The sequence below is a fragment of the Diabrotica virgifera genome, chromosome 5, assembly GCF_917563875.1.
Source record: "Diabrotica virgifera virgifera chromosome 5, PGI_DIABVI_V3a".
NCBI lineage: Eukaryota > Metazoa > Arthropoda > Insecta > Coleoptera > Chrysomelidae > Diabrotica > Diabrotica virgifera.
Genome location: NC_065447.1, coordinates 250,467,596 through 250,489,262, shown reverse-complemented (window position 1 = coordinate 250,489,262; position 21,667 = coordinate 250,467,596). Strand labels below are relative to the sequence as shown.

The 21,667-nt window shown below is 32.3% G+C and overlaps 1 protein-coding gene across 4 annotated transcripts; it reads left to right on the top strand.

The window, feature by feature from the left end:
* On the top strand, positions 1–21,078 carry LOC126884818 (zinc finger protein 235-like). 4 transcript variants are annotated; one of them, XM_050651069.1, is made up of 3 exons: positions 189–307; positions 988–3,697; positions 5,072–6,466. In XM_050651069.1, the coding sequence occupies exons 2-3, from the start codon at positions 3,676–3,678 to the stop codon at positions 6,274–6,276; spliced, it is 1,227 nt and encodes a 408-aa protein (XP_050507026.1). In that variant the 5' UTR covers positions 189–307; positions 988–3,675; the 3' UTR covers positions 6,277–6,466. The 4 variants fall into 4 exon arrangements, with proteins under 4 accessions (XP_050507027.1, XP_050507025.1, XP_050507023.1 ...); XM_050651070.1 differs by lacking the exons at positions 988–3,697; positions 5,072–6,466 and adding an exon at positions 18,878–21,078 and having other exon boundaries at positions 1–307; XM_050651068.1 differs by lacking the exons at positions 988–3,697; positions 5,072–6,466 and adding an exon at positions 12,813–18,863 and having other exon boundaries at positions 1–307.
* The last annotated feature ends 589 nt before the right edge of the window (positions 21,079–21,667 follow it).

Below are 21,667 nucleotides of genomic sequence, written 5' to 3'. Positions count from 1 at the left end.
TCACTGACTTTAAACCTAACCTTCTCTTTTTGTTTATCTTTTTTATTTCAATTTCATAATATGGAACATACTAAAAAAGACTCTAGAAACCAAGAAATATTACTCCGTATTAAAGATGAAGAAGATCCTCTAAAGAAATGTAACAATATAGAAGTTAAATCTGAACTGGATAAAAGCAGTTATGGACAGGAATATGTATTAGATGAGTATTGTTCAGAGGATATTAAAATAGAAAACCATGTATTAGAATATGTATCTAATGAAATTAAAGTTGAAATAAAAACAGAACTCGAGGAGTATAGCATTGGTAAGAAAAGAAACTCATTTCTGTTCTGTCTGTTCATTTTTAACTCATTGACTGCCATGACTCCAGAATTAAGTCATGAAGGTTTCTACTTACAGTATGACTCAACTCTTGAGTCAAGTGCACCATATGACATAATTGAACCAGTATATTATTAGGCCTTCAAGAAGTGTTGTGTATTTTATTTGGGCCTATTACTAGATAAACTCCTGGACAAAATTAACGCACCACATTAATTAATCTAAATATTTACAATATGAACACAAAATAAAACTAAGTTACATTGAAATAATAATAAACACCTACAAATAAGTCCATTATGACTTTATCATGACCTTAATTTGCCTTATTGTTTCTTTAAAAAATTGTTTTTGCCGGAAATGCGTAAATAAGCTAGCATAAATCCAAATTGCAAAAAGAGAAAAATCAGTAAAGTAGCACAATAAAATGCATCTGGGTCAACACTAATACCGTGTAGGCCCTCCTCTACTTCTTATGACTGCATTTATGAGTCAAGGCATGCTTGATATCAAATGTTCAACAAAAGCTTGCGGAATATTCTCCCATTCTTCAATAACGGCCTCAATGAGTTGGTTGTGATTGGCAATAGGAGGTCTATGACTTCGAATTTTTTTTTAAGATAGTCCCATAGATGCATTATAGGATTCATGTCCGGATTTTAGGTGGCCACTCTACTAATGGAATATCAACATCATTTAGGTAGTCAATAACCTGTCGAGCCACATGAGGACGAGCGTTGTCTTTCATGAATAAAAAATAGGTTCACACGGAGCAAAAGGCATTACATGTTCGACAATAATGTTGTCTAAGTAATAATGGGCATTCATAGACCTCGTACGTATGGGGACCAACTCCGTACGAGCTTCAAAACAAATTCCCCCCCAAAACATTATAGAGCCACCACCAAAAGGTACTTTAGGAGAGATATTGCAGCTGGCAAGCCTTTCTCCTCGCTTTCGCCAGAGACGCCTACGACCATCTGGAGGTTTTAGGCTTACTCTAGTCTCATCGCAGAAAAGAACTCGTTTCCAATCATGGATGGTAAAATTTTGATGCAATCTTGCAAAATTCAATCTCTGAACCCTGTGTTCTTTGGTAAACAAGAGTTTTTTGGCCGGTTTCCTGTTGCTCAATTCTGCTTCATGTAAACGTCTTCTAACAGTTCGAGACGATATCGCGACATTTCGATCATCTGCTAGTTCATTTTTTAGCAAATTGCTGGTGACTCTCCTATCTCTGAGAGAACGTTGTCTCAAAAAATGATCGTCAATTTTATTTTTGCAACGTTTTCGCCCTTCCCTGGTCTTCGATGGTACGACTCTGTTTCATTATATCGCCTCACCTTGCGACTGATGCTGGAATGATGTCTTCCTAACAAACCTGCAACGTATCGCATTGAATATCCTTCATCTAGGAGAGTCGATGCTCGTACTGCCTCCCTAATTGACAAATTTCTTTGGCGGTTCATTTTTTTATTTGATTTTTATGCAAATGAACTTCCAAACATGCATGTGATGAAAAATATCACAATAAAAAGCTTGTTTCTCACAAGCACTTTTTATGAAAAGTTTTACTCACTTTTAGTCTAAAACTAAATTTAATACAAATTATTGTTAAAGCAAGATTATTATTAGCTTACATAACAACTGTCACTGTCAAACAAGGTCCATAGGCAACTTGTCATACAGTAAATTATCAATAAATAAAGATTATTGAGAAAAATATGAGTGGTGCGTTAATTTTGTCCAGGAGTTTATTTCCAAAAAAAATTTACAGTTCTGATTGTTAAATAGTTTAAGTGTATTCAATATGGACGGTGAAATTGCAGGACCATCTAGACCTAAAAGTGCTCGAAAGTACTATAAAACAGTTAGAAGAATTACTGAATTCATCTGATAGTGATATCATATTTTCAGAAAGTGGGAGTGACTATGAACCCGATGATGATGAGCTAAGTTCCCAAGAAGAAGAAGTCGTAGATGAAACTAATTTAGAAAATCTTAACGATTCACATGCTTGTTCAAATGATATAATATAATCAAATTCCCTTCTACCCTATTGGTGTCGGGATTATAATAATAACTTAGATATTGTATACAAATTTACGCCACTGATTTCTATTTTGTGCCAAGACTTTTGCTTCTTTCCAGGATTTGTCTCTCTTTTGCAGAACTTTTCCAATAGCTTTCCATGTTTCTCTTGGTTTTCCTCTCTTCCTCTTGGTATTTACTCACTTCCCAAATCATTTTTACTGCTCTTCTATCATTTTATATGAATTCTAAGATTGATTTCACCTCCAGATCTTCTCTTATCTGCTCATTTCTTACACTGTCAAGTCTTGTGACTCCTTTCATTCTTCTTAGGTACTTCATAATTTCCGTTGCTTGTATTCTCTTCTGCCTCTCTGTTAATGTCCACGATTTGTAACCGAAGGTGAGTATGGATCTATATATTGCCTTAAATACTTTTATTTTGTACTCTGCGCTAATTCCTTTTTTCCTATAAAAGTTGTGTTCATTGCATAATATGAACTTACTGCTTTCTCTATATGTTTATCGATTACCAAATCTTGTTGACCTGAACCTTCTATTTTTACATCCAGGTATTCGAAGCATTCTACTTGTTCTATATCGATAGCTTAGTGTGAAAACCTCGTATCTCATTTCACAGAAAATTTTACAGGAGAGACTTTAAACTTAATTTCTGCATACTATAACTTAAAACAAAAAAACAATCTTTACATATTTTTGATTCTGGGTACGTTTAGATCATTACACATACATTTTTCATATATATTTTGGGCTAGAGTATGCAGCAATTCAGTTTAAAGTCACTCATGTAAAATTTTCTGTAAAATAAGATACGAGGTCTTCACACTAAGCCATCGATATGTATACTGTTGATCTGTATATTCACGTTTTCTTTAGTTTTAGTTACTACCATTACTTTTGTTTTTGTTATGTTTAGTTTCATGTCATTTTCGTCTATTATTTCATTCCACGTTTTTAAATTTTCTTAAAGATCTTTTTCTTTTGCTGCCATGATAACAATGTCACCTCAAATGAAAATATAGGTAACATAAATAATGTGCTGTTATGGAGTGATTTACCAAATTTTAATAATTTTCAATTTTCTGGTTATCCTAGGATAAAAACAAGTTTACTTACAGGTAACGTGTATGACTTTTTCCAATTATTCTTTACTGATAACTTTCTTGAACATACAGTGGCGACAACCAATACATTCGCTGAAAATTGGTTTTTGAGCAAAAAACAAAGCACTCCAGAATAAGTACCTGGAAACTGTTGACTGTTTCATCACTAAAAGTATTTTTGGATTTATGGTTGCACATGGGCAATCTCTTGGTTGCACGTAAGCAATTCTATTACATTAGACTCCCTCTATAACGAGAACTGAAATGGCAGGCTAATTACCTCATTTTAAGCGGATATCGTTATATCAGACAACAATAATATTGAAATGTTTTGATTGATGCCTCTTAAGTAGTTTATTAGGTGTCGATGGTTGACCTGAACAGTGAACAATATAACTTCACCATCGTAAATTGTAAATTTGCTACAATATTCAATATCAGTCGATAAACAGGAAGCAATTTATTGCAGGCTGCTGTTTATAACACCACTGGCCTCAGTAATAACACAGATGTTGGCCATTTCTATATACATGCCATTGAGGTATTTATTTATATCCATTACTGCGCTAAAAACTGGTAAAGAAATATATTCTTCGATTTCATTTTTCCTCGTTATAACTAAATATACCTCGTTATAGAGGGTTATAGTTTAATAGGAATTTCATGGGACACCTAATGTACCTCGTTATAAGCGAAACCTCATAATATCCGTGTTTGTTATAGAGAGAGTCCACTGTACTTACTTTATTTATCTCTTTTTTTTTATTTATTTTACGGGCAAGCCCAATTCTATAAAAATACATTACATTTTTTAATTGAACATAAAGTGTTACATAAATACATAGTGTACAGATAAAAACAATAACATAATATAATATAAAGAACAGACATACAGAAATATAATATAGAAGTAAATATGTAATAGGAAATAATATCATAAAAACAAGTTAACAAATTACAGACGTTTCACTCAAATATTGATCCTATGTAAATTTCTTTTAAAACGACTGATGGAATTGTCGAACATTTGTAAATTGTAAAGGGAGTTTGCTAAATGCAAGACTCTGGGTACGAACGAAAAAAGTGAATAATTAAACCTATGGAATGGTACATAAAATGTTCGCACTTGTCTAGTGGTGCGAGGTGGTACAAACAGTGCGATCTTATTAAGTAGTTGAGAACAACTGCATATACCATTTAAGATCTTGAATAATAGCAAAAAAGGTCCCTTTGTTTTCTCCGGCTTGCAAGAGAGGGGACCTGCAGTTGATGCTGCCATACAGTGTAATCTTGATAGGTATGAAGCTTAAAAGCAATGTAACGGAAGAATCTATTTTGGACTTGTTCAAGTTTCCTAATGTAGACCAAGTAGTGTGGGGACCACACTGAAGAACAATACTCGAGGTGAGACCTGACCAAGGAGAAGTAAAGAACTCTAATACTGGATATGTTTGTAAAATCATGAGTTGTTCTTTTTACAAAACCCAGCATTTTCATAGATGTTTGAATGAATTTTATACTTTTTATTTTCGTTCTAGCATATATTTTGCTTTTAGTAAAATAAAATTCTTATAATCTGGTTCTTATTTTAGGTGCTCCACAGGATATAACAAAGGAAGTTGCAATTACCAAACCATTTAATTCTCCCAAAGAACATATGAAAACTTGTACTGGTGAAAGACCAAATCAATGTAAAATTTGTAGTAAGCGTTTTACTAAAAAAAAAGTTTTAAATAGACATATGAGAATTCACAGTGGTGAAAGACCTTATAAATGTGAAATTTGTAGTAAGCAGTTTACTGAAAAATCAGTTTTAAATAGACATAATATGGCAGTTCATACTGGTGAAAGACCATATAAATGTGAAATTTGTAGTAAGCGTTTTACTCAAAAATCAGTTTTAAATAGACATAATATGGCAATTCATACTGGTGAAAGACCTTATAAATGTGAAATTTGTAGTAAGCGTTTTACTCAAAAAATAGATTTAAATAGACATAATATGAGAATTCACAGTGGTGAAAGAGCTTGTAAATGTGAAATTTGTAGTAAGCGTTTTACTCAAAAAAAAGGTTTAAATAGACATATGGCAGTTCACACTCGAGAAAGACCTTATAAATGTGAAATTTGTAGTAAGCTGTTTACTGAAAAAAGTAATTTAAATGTGCATATGAGGATTCACAGTGGTGAAAAACCTTATAAATGTGAAATTTGTAGTAAGCAGTTTACTGGAAAATCAGTTTTAAATAGACATAATATGGCAATTCATACTGGTGAAAGACCTTATAAATGTGAAATGTGTAGTAAGCGTTTTACTCAAAAAATGGATTTAAATAGACATATGAGAATTCACACTGGAGAAAGACCTTATAAATGTGAAATTTGTAGTAAGCAGTTTATTCAACTATTTCATTTAAAAAGTCATATGATAGTTCACACTGGTGAAAGGCGATATGAATGTGAAATTTGTAATAAGCTATTGACTACAAAGCGAATTTTAATGGTGCATATGAGAATTCACACAGGTGAAACACCCTATAAATGTGAAATTTGTAGTAAACAGTTTACTCAACAAGGTAATCTAAAGATTCATATAAGAATTCACAGCGGTGAAAGACCTTATGAATGTGAAATTTGTAGTAAGCAGTTTAATGAAAAATCAACGTTAAATAGACATATGGCAGTTCACACTGGCGAAAGACCTTATAAATGTGAAATTTGTTTTAAGCAGTTTGCTCTAAAAAATAAATTAAATGTGCATAAAAAGAGAATTCACAGTGGTAACTTATCAATGTGAAATTTGTAGTAAGCTGTTTACGGAAAAAAGTAATTTAAAAGTGCAAATGAGGACACAATAGTGAAAAACATAAATGTGAAATTTGTAATAAGCACTATAGAAGCCACAGAAGTACTTTGTAACTTTTTTTATATTAATTTATGTTATTTTATATTTTTGTTTACATTTAATTAAATATTTTGCAACTTAATTTTTTTATGTATTCTTTCATATAAATATACTTGAGACAAATGACAACTTGACCTTATGTGTCGAATATAAACTAAATAAACCGAGCTATTTTCAAATTTGACTTTTTCTTGTGTAATGAACACATGTGAGAGTACATTCCTGAAGAAATTTTGTTTATACATGTCATAGTAGTGGACTTATGGTTAAATGAAAAAAAAAAGTGTCTCACTGTTACCCAGTTTCCCCTAATATATGAAAAAATTTTTGTCCGACAAATATGTAGAACATTTTAATAAGTCCGACACGTAGAACATGTCAAAGTAATTATATTGGTGGTAAATATCAGTCTGATTTTTGCATGAGAGTTTAACGAAAGGGTAACAAATCAATTGGAAGTTCTGTCCGACAAAATACATGGGACGTTTTCGTAGTCTGATGTTCCAAATTTTTAATCTGTTCCACAATTAAAACTTCCCCTGTTCCAGTGTTCCCCTTTATCAAAGTTTGTCTCGACTAGACACCGTTAAGCTATTAACAAATTGTCAGCTTGCTATTAATAAACTTTTTTTTGGTAAGCAGGATCCAGGCCTATATATTTATTCACTGATTAAAACTAAATATAGTCGTTCAAGTACTTCTACAACTAAACAAAATGTTTTGCTTTTAATAAAATAAAATAAAAAAATCCACAAGGAAAAGAAAAATTTTCCTGTTGTTGGCTGTATACCATCAATCACAAAAATTGGAAAAAAATTGTAAAAGGTATAAAATTTTTTTATTAAAAATCCCTCTAAGGGCTACATCACAGAACGTTTTCGATTTTATAAAAAATCATCATCAGTGTTAAAACGTCGGATGCCAGCTGAGCCACCAATGAAATATTAGGGTAAAAACCCTTTAAATATTATATAGTTGCATTAAAGGTGCATACTCTGCATACTTAAATAAAACTCAATAGGATGGATATTTTTTTTATTGACATCCCAATTTATTACAATCTGCCGTTTTTTAGAAAGTAATAAAAGCATTAAGTAATATTTATGTCGGTTAAACTATTGACATGTGACGAACATACCCATTAATATGCCGCTCTTAATGTTAGTCTACTAAACTATTATTGGTTCTGGGAAAACATAAATAAGCACTACACTTGTTTTTAGCTCACACTAAATCACTAGTCACTTTACGTTTTAACCTGCGCACTGCACACATCTGCATCAAGTTCGTTGCTAGGTGGTTTGGGTGTTCCCGCAATCGGTCCTTGTATTTTTTTATCCGATATGTAATTTCTTCTTTTACATAAGTTACCTCTGCATCTCGATGTACGGCGTCGTTGCTGATATACCACGGTATATTTAAAATCATCCTTAGCATTTTGGATTGGAACCTTTGTATAATTTCTATATTAGAATTGGCGGCTGTTCTCCACAGTTCTATCCCATAGGTCCAAATTGGCTTCAACACCGCTTTATATAGGACTAATTTATTTTGTGTTGATAACTGGGATTGTTTTCCTATTAGCCAATATATATGTCTCTCACTTTATGGCCTAATTGTTTTCGGTTGGAAAATATGTGTTTTTTCCAGGTCAGTTTTCTATCCAGGTGAATCCCAAGGTACTTTACATAATCTTTCTGTGGTATTTGTTTACGGTTAATACATACAGGTGGACAGGTTCCTCTACGGGTTGTAAATGTTACATGTATCGACTTTTGCTCATTTGGTTTAATTATATATTTTTGTAACCTTTTTTCGACTTCAGTTATGTTATTTTGTAGTAGTTCTGATGCGATGTTTGGATTCTTGTTGGAGCATAAGATCGCAATATCATCTGCAAATGTAGCTGTTGTTGTGGCAGTCGATGTTGGAAGATCGGCAGTATAGAGTAGGTACAGGACAGGACCCAGTACACTTCCCTGGGGGACACCCGCTGTTATGGGTTGGAGTTCTGGTATTTCATTGTCGTATTTGACTCTAAAGCGTCTATTTGTAAGGTATGACTTTAGTAGTGTGTAATAATTTAGAGGCAAACAACTCCTCAGCTTATAGAGCAACCCCTGGTGCCATACCTTGTCAAACGCTTGTCCTATGTCTATGAACAGGGCGGAGCAATATCTGGATGCTTCGAGGTCTTTATGGATTCTGTTTACTATTCGATGTACTTGTTGAATGGTAGAATGTTTCTGCCTGAATCCAAATTGGTGAGTTGGAATTATTGCCTTGTCTTCTAGGAGAGGCGTTAGTTTTGTTAATAAAAGTTTTTCGAACACTTTGGATAGCACTGGTAGTAGACTGATGGGCCGGTATGATTCTACCCTTTCAGGTGGTTTGCCTTGTTTTAAAATGGGTGTTATTTCGGCTACTTTCCATTGTGGCGGGAAATAGCTGATTTTCATTATAAAATTGAATAATTGTGTTAAATATGTATATCCTATTTCCGGCAGTTCTTGTAATATTTGTCCTGTGATTAGGTCATACCCTGGAGCTTTTTTAGGGTTGGTATTGAATCTTATTGTGGCCTTTATTTCACTTTTTTTGAATCTTTTTTCTGGTAATTCTAGCTGGTATGATTCTTCAAGTGCTTGGTTTGTTGTTTCCTCTTGGTTGGGGTCAGTTGTTTCATTGGGAATGAACACAGTTCTTCGGTGGTTTGCAAATGTATCTGCTTTTTCCTTTGGTGTTTTTAACGATCCGCCCTGCTCTTTTTTTAATGGTGGTATATTGTATTGGGGTCTTTTTAGTTTTCTAGTAGCCTTCCATAGAGAGTAGTTTGTTTGTTCAGTTGTATCTAGTTGTTTTATGTGTTCACTGAATTGTAGATTCTTTTCTGTTGCTATCATTTCTTTTAGCTCCGTAACAGCATTGTTCAACTGCGTTTTTGTTTGGGGTGCTCTAGTTTTGCTTGCCACTGTTTTCTGAGTTTTCTTTTCTGGGCTATTTTCTCTCTTATTGATATTGAAGTGTATTCACTCTTCATTTCATTGTTGATGGATGTTGTTGAGTCCCAGGCAGCTTGTTGCATAACTAAGTTTTACTGCATATTCGATCTCCTCATTGTCGCTCCTCGACCAGTTGTTTAAAGATGTTCCAGTTTGTTTTTCGGTTGTGCGATACACATGGTTTTTCCCTGTGGAGAATTTTTTTATTTAGTGTTATAACAACTGGCGAATGATCGGAAGAAAGTTCATAACATAGGATGGATATAGATTAAACAGAATAATGCCCTTAGGTAAGGTATGGAACTTCCCAACACGTGGGATGGTCTGTTGGTTACATTACAACAACTTAATAATAAATATAGAGTGTGTCTGCGTAACTTGGAACCATATCACATATGGGAAACTTTTTGAAGTTATACTTCTTTATGATCGAGAGTGAAATTTTATAATGCCTGGGGCATGCGCACACAGACAGTATGTACTTTTTTTTCTCTGATTCTGGCTTTGGTTTAGAACTAAAACCTTTAGCCACGTAATTGTATAACTTATTACTAAGTCAGGGGAGTAATGTGTAGTGTGTGTGTTGAGTAAGTGTCTTGTTACTTTGCAAAGTCGACGTCATTGTCTTTGCAAAGAGACGCTAATTGTTTCCGAACGTCTGCGGTCCCTCCGGTGAGTACCGATCCCACAAGGACAGAAACTATTTTTCATTTATTAATTTATAATAAATGAAAAGTTTCTGCCCCTGGTAGGATTCGAACTCCTAGTTATGTATGTATGTACTTAGTTGCAATAAATTGTTCAGAATTAAAAAACGGCTTCGAACTCTTGGCAGGAAACAGATAAGAGGTAGAGCATTGGACTAGAGATCGAGAGGTCGCGGGTTCAAATCCCGTAAGATTCACGTTTTTTTTAATTTTTGGTAGTTTTAATAAAAAAAGAATGTGTGTACTTTGTACGCACGTAAGAAGTTATACTTCTATTATATGATTTAAACGAAATTAATATACTTTTTATTTATATTTTGTTTAAATATTAAACTAATTTATACTTACTACTTCTCAAACATTTTTATTAGAACAGTGCCAAAAATTAAAATAAAAGAATAAAAAACACACAAACACATTAAACAAGCCACAAATGATGTCTGAACATTAATTGTCGAAAATTTTTTTTAACTAAATACGTATTTTCTGAAAATACAATTATATAATAAATATACTTACAATCATAAAATGTATTAAAAAAAAAACAAAAAAGAAAGTTTCTATTGGGACTCGAACCAGCGCTGATAAGCGCGGTTGGTATTGGAATTCATTCGCCTTCAACGCTTAGCCACGGACACTGTGTCATTATTTACGAAGATCGACTAACTAAACGGATTAAACTTGTGATATTTTGATATTTTGAAAATTGATCAAATTATTTTAATTTTGAATTGAAATGATTTAGAATTGAAAAAATACAACAAAACATAGAGTAAGAAAACAATATATTAGGTGAATATTGATAGAAATTTTGATGGTAATCAAATTATATAAATTAAAATATTACATACTATGTATTTTGGCAGATCAAATAGGTAGGTTTATACCCATGATACATTAACAATTATTACGTACCTGTTGCTTTTAAAAACTATTTAAAAGTCACTAAAATATTATAAACTTTTTTGTTTCTGTCCTCACAACAATAAAACTAATATATTATACATTTGTTTACCTTTACCTTTACGTCATTATGTCATGTCATTTGAACATCCAATCAGAACAAAGTTATAATGCGCATGCGCCGGGCTGATAGGTTTTAACATATAAAAATTCACCCTCTATCGCCGGTAAAGAAGTATAACTTCAAAAATTTTTGAAAATGGTAGAGGTAAGAAAGTTAGTTTAATATTGAAATAAAATGCAAATATAAACAGTTCAGTATATTTATTTCGTTGAAATTATATAATAGAAATATAACTTCTTACGTGCGTACAAAGTACACGCACACATTCTTTTTTAATATTAATTTTACGAAAAAAAGTTATTCTTTATAAAGTGCCCTGCATAGTCCAAAACCGAAGACGCAATCATCAGATATTAAATTTTATCAACAGTATACGAGGTATGACAAAAAATATGAATTTCGCTCAAGAGTAAAGTGCCTTTATATTTCACAATATCGAAAATTGTCATTAAGAAAAGTTGTTTGTAATTAAAATTATGTTATGATCTGCATTCACACTCTTCTAATTGAAAAAAAAAAATTGAAAATTTTCCTCAAATGACGGACACCCAACATCATTTTTATTTATGATAGCTCCGTTATTATTAATTTTACGAAAAAAATTATTCTTTATAAAACGTTCTGTATATTCTTACAACTAAGATAAAATTATAAGATATTAATTTTTGTCAATTTTATACGAGGTATGTCAAAAAATATGAATTTCGCTGTAAAGTACCTTTAATTTTCACAATATTAAAATTTGTTATTATAAAAAGTTGTTCAGAATTAAAAACTATGTTTCAATATGCAATTGCATCCTTCTAGTTGAAATATTGTAAACTATAAAGGTATTTTACTCTTGAGCGAAATTCATATTTTTTGACATAACTCGTATAAAATTGAAAAACATTGATTTCTTATGATTGCATCTTAGTTTTTTTACTATTCAGACACTATAAAGAATAACTTTTTCTTTCAAAATTAATAATAACGGAGTTATCTTAAATAAAACTGATGTTGGGTATCAGTAATTTGAGGAAAATATTCAAAAAAAAATTTCAATTAGAAGAATGTAAATGCATATTATAACATAATTTTTAATTACAAACAACTTTCCTTAATACACATTTTTGATATTGTGAAATAGAAAGGCACCTTACTCTTGAGCGAAATTCATATTTTTGGACATACCTCGTATATTATTGATAAAATTTGATATCTGATGATTGCATCTTAGGTTTTAGACTATGCAGAGCACTTTATGAAGAATAACTTTCTTTCGTAAAATTGATATTAAAAAAGTTTCCCATATGGTTCCAAGTTACGCAGACACGCTGTATATAATATGTAATAATATCAGTTGCTAATAAATTGTTGTAATGTAACCAACTCAATTTACATCCCATGTGTTGGGAAGGTCCATACCTTACCTAAGGGCATTATTCTGTTTAATCTATATCCATCCTATGGAGTTTTATTTAAGTATGCAACTATAAAATATAATATTTAAAGGGTTTTTACCTTAATATTTCTTTGGTGGCTCAGCTGGTATCCAACCTGTTTTAACACTAATGATGATTTTTAATAAAATCGAAAACGTTGTGTGATGTAGCCCTTAAAGGGATTTTTAATAAAAATTTTATACCTTTTACAAAGGATGTTTTTCCAATTTTTTAAAATAAAATTCTTATGATTTGGTTCTTATTTTAGGTGCTCCACAGGATATAACAAAGGAAGTTGCAATTACCAAACCATTTAATTCTCCCAAAGAACATTTGAAAACTTGTACTGGTGGAAGACCATATCAATGTGAAATTTGTAGTAAGCTGTTTACTATAAAAAGTAATTTAAAGATCCATATGAGAATCCACAGCGGTGAAACACCTTATAAATGTGAAATTTGTAGTAAGCGTTTCACTCGAAAAATAGATTTAAATAGACATAATATGGCAGTTCACACTGGAGAAAGACCTTATAAATGTGAAATTTGTAGTAAGCTGTTTACTATGAAAAGTAATTTAAAGATCCATATGAGAATCCACAGCGGTGAAACACCTTATAAATGTGAAATTTGTAGTAAGCGTTTCACTCAAAAAATAGATTTAAATAGACATATGGCAGTTCACACTGGAGAAAGACCTTATAAATGTGAAATTTGTAGTAAGCTGTTTACTATAAAAAGTAATTTAAAGATCCATATGAGAATCCATAGCGGTGAAACACCTTATAAATGTGAAATTTGTAGTAAGCGTTTCACTCAAAAAATAGTTTTAAATAGACATATGAGAATTCACAGTGGTGAAAGACCTTATAAATGTGAAATTTGTAGTAAGCGTTTTACTCAAAAAATAGATTTAAATAGACATAATATGAGAATTCACAGTGGTGAAAGACCTTATAAATGTGAAATTTGTAGTAAGCAGTTTATTCAACTATGTAATTTAAAAAGTCATAATATGATAGTTCACACTGGTGAAAGGTCATATGAATGTGAAATTTGTAGTAAGCTATTGACTTCAAAAGGTAATTTAATGATCCATATGAGAATACACACAGGTGAAACACCTTATAAATGTGAAATTTGTAGTAAACAGTTTACTCAAAAAGCTAATCTAAAGATCCATATAAGAATTCACAGCAGTGAAAGACCTTATAAATGTGAAATTTGTTTTAAGCAGTTTGCTCTAAAAAATAAATTAACTGTGCATAATAAGAGAATTCACAGTGGTGAGTTATGAATGTGAAATTTGTAGTAAGCTGTTTACCGAAAAAAGTAATTTAAAGGTGCATATGAGGACACAATAGTGAAAAACATTATAAGTGTGAAATTTGTAATAAGCACTATAAAAGCCATAGTTAGAATGCAGTGTTACAGCTCGTCCACATGAGAACGGTTTGCCAACAGGTGTGATCGGGGGAAACGCGACATAACCGCTGAAAATCATCATCATCATCAATGGTGCTACAGCCCTATGAAAGAGCCTCGACCTTCCCAAGTCTATTACGCCAGTCAGTCCTATCCATTGCCAACCGTTGCCAGTTTGCTGCGCCTATTTTTCTCCCATCCTCATCTACACCATCCTTCCATCTGAGTTTTGGCCTACCCCTATTTCTACTTCCCACAGGTTGTGACATAAGGATTCTTCTAGGAGGGTTGTTCTGCTGTGATTTTGCTAGATGCCCTGCCCATCTTAGTCTTCCTATTCTTATAAGAGATACTACGTTTTTACAACCAAATTTTTGTTTATATCTGTGCTATAACTCGTAGTTGTACCTCCTCCTCCAAGCACCATTTTCACAGATGCCACCAAATATTCCTCTCAGGATCCTTCGTTCAAATATAAGCAGAAGGTTTTCATCTGCCTTGGGGATGGTCCATACCTCTGAACCATATATCAACACTGTTTGTATAAGGCTTTTGTATAAATATGGTTATTTTTGTGTATTGGCTCAAGTTTCTGCTTCTCATTATGTCTACGTCTACTCAGTCCAAAATAGCATTTGTTTGCTAGGATTATCCTTCGCTTGATTTCTTCCGTCATGATGTTCTCCTTGGTGGACGAGGAGAAGAAACGACCGAGAGGAAGACCACAGTTGAGATGGGTTGATGATATTAAAAGAGTAGCCGAAACAATTAATTGGACGTATTGTGCTCAGGATAGAGACCGAAGGAAGGAGTTGGGAGAGGCCTATGTCCAAACGTAGACGATAGAAGGCTAAGAAGAAGAAGACTTATGAATGTAAAATTTGTAGTGGACTGTTTACTGAAAAAAGTAATTTAAAGGTGCATATCCCAGCTTCGCACGAACGTAGGCATAAGTCAAAAAAGACGATTTTAGACGAGAGGTATTTTAAAATTTTATAGATAATTACGGGCATAACTCCGAATAAGTTGTTACATACTTTAAAGGAATTACCTATAGAATTTGGTTAGAAAGATATGTATCTAAATACAAACTGTGATAACTAGATAAATTTATGAAGTGTTAAAATGGTTAAATTTTATCATTTTGTTACTCTATTAGAGTTGAGTCTTTTTTCCTGAGAAACATTTACTTCCACTTTGTTAAAACACTGTCCTAATTAAAAAAGGGTCCTTATCAGTGCCGTTTTATCCATTGGGCGCTTGGGGCGGGCGCCCAGGGGCCCGGGCCCCGGAGGGGCCCGTAGGATCCCTTCTTTTTATTAATAACAAATTAAAGTCCGAGTCTAAATAATCGAGGATCATATTTTTTTAAATAGAAAAAAATACTACGAAATTCCTGCGATTTCGATATGGTCTAATTTTAAGACTGATAAATAAGAGCTGTGTCAACTTTTAAATCAAAGAGCGATTCCTTAGAAAATTAAAAAAATGTATGAAGCTGGAGACAAAGCTTATTATAGAAGATTAAATGAAAGCAACTCCTATAGAGTAAAACCCAATGGAGGCAAAGAGAAGTGTTAAAGCTGTTTATTGTTACCCATGCAAATTATTTTCAATTGAAAAAATTAGTTTAACTGATTTTAGATATATTTTACAAATCCCACGAAGAAAGTAAAATTTCATCTGAATTCTATGGTTAGGTACATTAATAACAAGATCATCACTTGGAGTTAGATGGATCATCAGATAAATTGGAGTTATAGACGCTGGCTTGAAAGAGCAAGTAGAACGCAATGCTGACAATTGAGTAAAGGTCCTAAGAAGAGTTGTTGTCACCATTAAATTACTTGCCTCTTAAGGACTAGCTTTTCGTTGATCCCGTGAGAATTTAACGAGTCGTCATAACGGAAATTACTTAAGTTGTCTTGTATAATTTGCTTTTGACAACTTTTTAGCTCAGCATTTACAGCGGAATGCTAATAAAGAAAAAGTTAAGTTAGCTATCTGTCTGACCAAACTTGAAATGAATTCCTGGAAGCGATGAAAACAAAACATGTAGAAACTTTTGACGCTGTAAATGCTTTACTTCAAAACTACGGATCCATCAAACATATTTTTCCAGTTAAGCAATAATAGAGACAAAAAATCAGCAGTTAGAAGTGAAGCCAAGGCACTGCATAATAAAATGGATACCTTTGAGACAGGTTAACTTGGATACTCTATTGACACTGATTTGGGCAAGGATTTTAAAACGAGTGAATGCAACAAGCAAAACGTTAGAAACTGTGGACTTGAACGTGTCAATTCGAGTAGAATTAATGACATTTGAGCTTTGTTGGAGACGTAAGAAATAAATTAAGCGAAATTGAACTAGAAGCCAAAAATATTTTTTTGTGAAGGCAATAATCTCAAACATATTCTATTGGATTGGCCTTCAAAAAACAAAGAAAAATTTTTTTTCGATGAAGCAGTTGAAAGTGAAACAATTTTAAATGGACAAGAGATATTCAGAGTTGAAGTACCTATTGAATGTTATATGCCACAATATTTCTCAAGATCTTTTAAAGAGAATATAATGCTACAAAGATGTTACATCAGCTGTTAGATGTTTTTTTACGCTAAATAAAGAAGAAGTCAAAAAGTGAATTAATATTATATGCGAGGAATATAAAAAAGATGTTGATGAAACCAAACAGAACTTGCATAATGAAATTAATCATTTTATAACGTTATGGCAAAATTTGAATAAACATTTGAAAATTTGTTGTCATCCAGGATGTAAAGGCGACTTTTGCCAATTTTTAACTTTACTGCAAGTTTATTTGACGATACCAATTTCTAATGCGTCAGGCGAGCGGTCTTTTTGGCTTTAAAACTAATAAAGGTCATATATTGAAGGTCAAATTGTCAAGAAAACCTAGACGATTTTAGTCAAGAAAAAAAGTGAGCTAATTTTTGTCTTATATATTTAAGAATATGTTTTTTTGTTTGTCATGTGTTGTTCTGTAGAATTTTCTGTTTTCTTTTTATATTTTTAAATGTACTTTTTGGAATATTTTTTACGTTTGCTATTTTTCTCGTTTGTTTTAAAAATCTTTTTTTTAATTTTTAAAAATGTATGGGTTTTACAATAAACGTTTATAGTTAATTCAGGTTAATGCATGTGTTTTTTTATTAAAAAAATTGACAACGAATAGCAATGAAGGGGCCCCTAAATCTCTAGTGCCCAGGGCCCGAAGTTAGGTTAAACCGGCACTGGTCCTTATATTTTAGAGAGAATTTTCACAAAAATTAATCGTAAATATAAGAACGGTCGTCCTTGACGAGAAGTAAACACATAAATTGCTTTACAGTCTGCGGTGTAACTCACTTCGGACTGTATTCATACGATAATGTTATGTATTTATTACCACTTTTGCGACAAACAAATATAGACACTTGGTGCTATCTTTTAGCGACTATTATTATTAACGTAAAACGGTCTTTATTCACGCGATGGATACTTTTATTTTTAGTAGATCTGCGTTAATAAGTCCATTTCGTCAAATTTTGACTTAGGCCTACGTTCTTGCGAAGCGGCGATATGAGGACACCGTAGTGAAAAACATAAATGTGAAAGGACACCGCACACATCTTATGGAAAATATAGTGTCACTCAAATGAAATAAAATTTACATGAATAGATTGGTCCTGAAATTACGCTAATTTTATATCATGCGCCAACTCTGTATTTTGAGTAATAAGTTGTCAAAGAGAGAAAAAAGATTTTGTAATTCGCCTACTCCATAAATCTTTCTGAGGGATTAAGGCAGAGGCTTAGGTACTCTTATCTTATCCTATTATTATTGATAATAAAGTAGGTATAATTTGGTCAGTTGTCCAAAATTAAAACAATATGGCGGCTGGGAGGCAAACGTAAATGTTACTCTGTTAGTTCTTAATGTGTTTTAGATCATTTTAGTTTCGTTTATTTGTAATTTTGTTTTGTATAACGATTAATTTAACATTTTTACTGGAAGAATCGATAATATGCTTAATTTCTGTTGTGTTTTGAAGTGTGGAATGCGAAGTAATCGTGATAAAGTTCAATTTTATCAGTTACCCTCAGTGCTACATTTTATGCATAAAACTAACGGAACTAAATAACTTATGATCTCAGAGACAAAATCAATGGTTAAATGCTATAAAATGTCCTATAAAAATGTTAAATAACTAACTACTGTACCTACAGCAAAATTTGTATTAGACCTGGATTCCGCGTACCAAAAAAAGTGGATTAATAGCAAGCTTAAAATTTGTTAATAGTTTAACGGTGTCTAGCCGGACAAACTTTGATGTACGGGAACACTGGAACAGGGGAAGTTTTAATTGTGGAACGTGTCATCCTGACAAGTTAATGATTGTGAAAACTAGCAGGTTGTTTTTAAGTTTATTCAATAGCAAACTTTATATAATATATGAAAAAATGTTTGTCCGACAAATATGTTGGTCATTTTAATAAGTCCGACACGTAGAATATGTCAAATGAAAGGAATTATATTGGTGGTAAATAGTCTGATTTTTACATGAGAGTTTAATGAAAGGGTAACAAATCAATTGGAAGTTCTGTCCGACAAAATATATGGGACGTTTTCGTAGTTCGAAACCTGTAACATGTTCCACAATTAAAACTTCCCCTGTTCCAGTGTTCCCTTTTATCAAAGTTTGTCCGACTAGACACCTTTAAGCTATTAAAAAATTGTCAGCTTGCTATTAATAAACTTTTTTTGGTACGCGGGATCCAGGTCTATATATTTATTCACTGAATTAAAACTAAATAAAGTCGTTCAACTACTTCTACAACTAAAAACAAAACAAAATATTTTGCTTTTAGTAAAGTAAAATTCTTATAATTTGGTTATTATTTTAGGTGCTCCACAGGATACAACAAAGAAAGTTGCAATTACCAAACCATTTAATTCTCCCAAAGAACATTTGAAAACTTGTACTGGTGGAAGACCATATCAATGTGAAACTTGTAGTAAGCTGTTTACTATAAAAAGTAATTTAAAGGTCCATATGAGAATCCACAGCGGTGAAACACCTTATAAATGTGAAATTTGTAGTAAGCTGTTTACTGTAAAAAGTAATTTAAAGATCCATATGAGAATCCACAGCGGTGAAACACCTTATAAATGTGAAATTTGTAGTAAGCGTTTTACTCAAAAAACAGATTTAAATAGACATATGGCAGTTCACACTGGAGAAAGACCTTATAAATGTGAACTTTGTAGTAAGCTGTTTACTAGAAAAAGTTATTTAAAGGTGCATGTGAGGATTCACAGTGGTGAAAAACCTTATAAATGTGAAATTTGTAGTAAGCTGTTTAATGAAAAACCAAACTTAAATAGACATATGGCAGTTCACACTGGAGAAAGACCTTATAAATGTGAAATTTGTTTTAAGCAGTTTGCTCTAAAAAGTAATTTAAAGGTGCATAATATGAAAATTCACAGTGGTGACTTATGAATGTGAAATTTGTAGTGAGCTGTTTACTGAAAAAAGTAATTTAAATGTGCATATCGCACCCTCAGTGCAAGACTGCAGTAACTCAAAATTTTATGAAAATGAAGTAATCATGGAATTCGATTGTAAACATGCATATCTATCCCCTGTAAAACTTTAGTAACTTTCAAATGCTTAATGGGCTAAATATTACAACAATAGTTTAACTATTTTGCGTTTTTGAACATAAGTTCCGTGCAAAACTGATGTAACTCTAATGTAACAGAGTTACAACAGTTTTGCACGGAATATTGCAACGGATTCGATAACAAGCAATGAAAAAAGTAAGATATTTGTTATTTTAATATCTATATCTGTGGTGTTTAATTTTAATATACAGCGCGTCTACGTAATCCATTAACGTCTGAGACAATAAACAAAGATTTTCGAGACCAATCTATTCATGTACCTAAATTTTATGTCCTTTCAGTGATATTATATTTATTTTCCATAAGATGTGTGCGATGTCGTTTGACCATTTATTTGTTAGATTGGATTAAAACCACATAAATTAAGACTAATTATTTACGAACAAAAAGTATTTTTTCTCATGAAAGGAAAAACAGTTATCTTAAAACTTGTGTATTGACAATACTGAGAGGTCAAAAATATCTATTCTCAGAAAACTTGCCAAAGAACTGCCAAAAATTCAAATGGTCAAAAAGAAAGATTTGGTATACTTATGCCATTCGGGTATGATACCAGAAGCCCACCATAGTTTTTATAAAAATACACTGAGCGCCACAGAAAAGAGGCCACCCAAAAAATGGGTCATTTTTTATGTCTTAAATTTCCTAAACCTGTTGTCCGATTTAAGTGATTTTTTTAATATGTTATAGCCTTATTCTTTAACAATATCGCTATAATAATATTGTTGCTAGACAGGTAAATTGTCATTGTATACCGGGTGTACCAATCAAACTGTGTTTTTCTCAAACTTCACCACACCCTGTGGAATATTCTAGCATTTATAAAATACTGAAACTAAAACCCAACTATAGCCTCAGGTTTTCTTAACATTGTGTTTTTTTATTCATTCGCTTATGTTGGATAATAAAAAAGTTAGCTACTTTAACAACTAGCCATGTTGTTTATCAATACAGGGCGTTTCTAAATAAGTGCAACAAACTTTAAGGGGTAATTCTGCATGAAAAACTAATGACCGTTTGCTTTATTAACATATGTCCGCAAATGCTTCGTTTTCGAGATACGGGATGTTGAATTTTTTCTTACAAACTGACGATTTATTTATTGCTCTAAAACCGGTTGAAATATGCAAATGAAATTTGGTAGTATCTAAGAGATAGTTATTGGACATTTTTTGACATGCAACTAAAAATTTTATATGTATTCTCCATTGGCCGCATACGGGTCATATTACCCATATGCACGCCAGTGGGGAATATAAAATTCTTAATTGGATATCAAAAAATGCGCAATAATTACCTCTTAAAACCTACCAAATTTCATTTGCATATCTCAACCGGTTTTAGAGCAATAAATAAATCGTCAGTTTATAAGAAAAATTCAACATCCCGCACCTCGAAAACGAAGCATCTGCGGACATATGTTTATAAAGCAAACGGTCATTATTTTTTCATGTATAATTACCCCTTAAAGTTTGTCGCACTTGTTTAGAAACACCCTGTATTGATAAACTTTTTTATTATCCAACATAAGCGAATGAATCAAAAAACACAATGTTAAGAAAACCTGAGGCTATAGTTGGGTTTTAATTTCAGTATTTTATAAATGCTAGAATATTCCACAGGCTGTGGCGAAGTTTGAGAAAAAACACATTTTGATTGGTACATCCGGTATACAATGACAATTTACCTGTCTAGCAACAATATTATTATAGCGATATTGTTAAAGAATAAGGCTATAACATATTAAAAAAATCACTTAAATCGGACAACAGGTTTAGGAAATTTAAGACATCTGTCAGCAACGGCCACTAAAAATGAGAGAACTATTGGCCGATATAGAAAGGTGGCCGGTATTGCCAGTTTTTGTAGTCTAGATATACATAATTGGTTTGGGGAATTTTTAAACTGGCCGTTAGTACAGGTGGCCGATGTTGGCAGGTGGCCGGTAATACAGGTTTTACTGTAAAAGTAAATGTGTCTACACTTTTTACAATTTTCTCCGTGCA

Coding starts and splice junctions, on each gene's coding strand:
- LOC126884818 (XM_050651066.1), top strand. CDS start 61: ATGGAACATACTAAAAAAGACTCTAGAAACCAAGAAATATTACTCCGT. Junction 308..5,071: donor ACTCGAGGAGTATAGCATTG/GTAAGAAAAGAA, acceptor TTCTTATTTTAG/GTGCTCCACAGGATATAACA.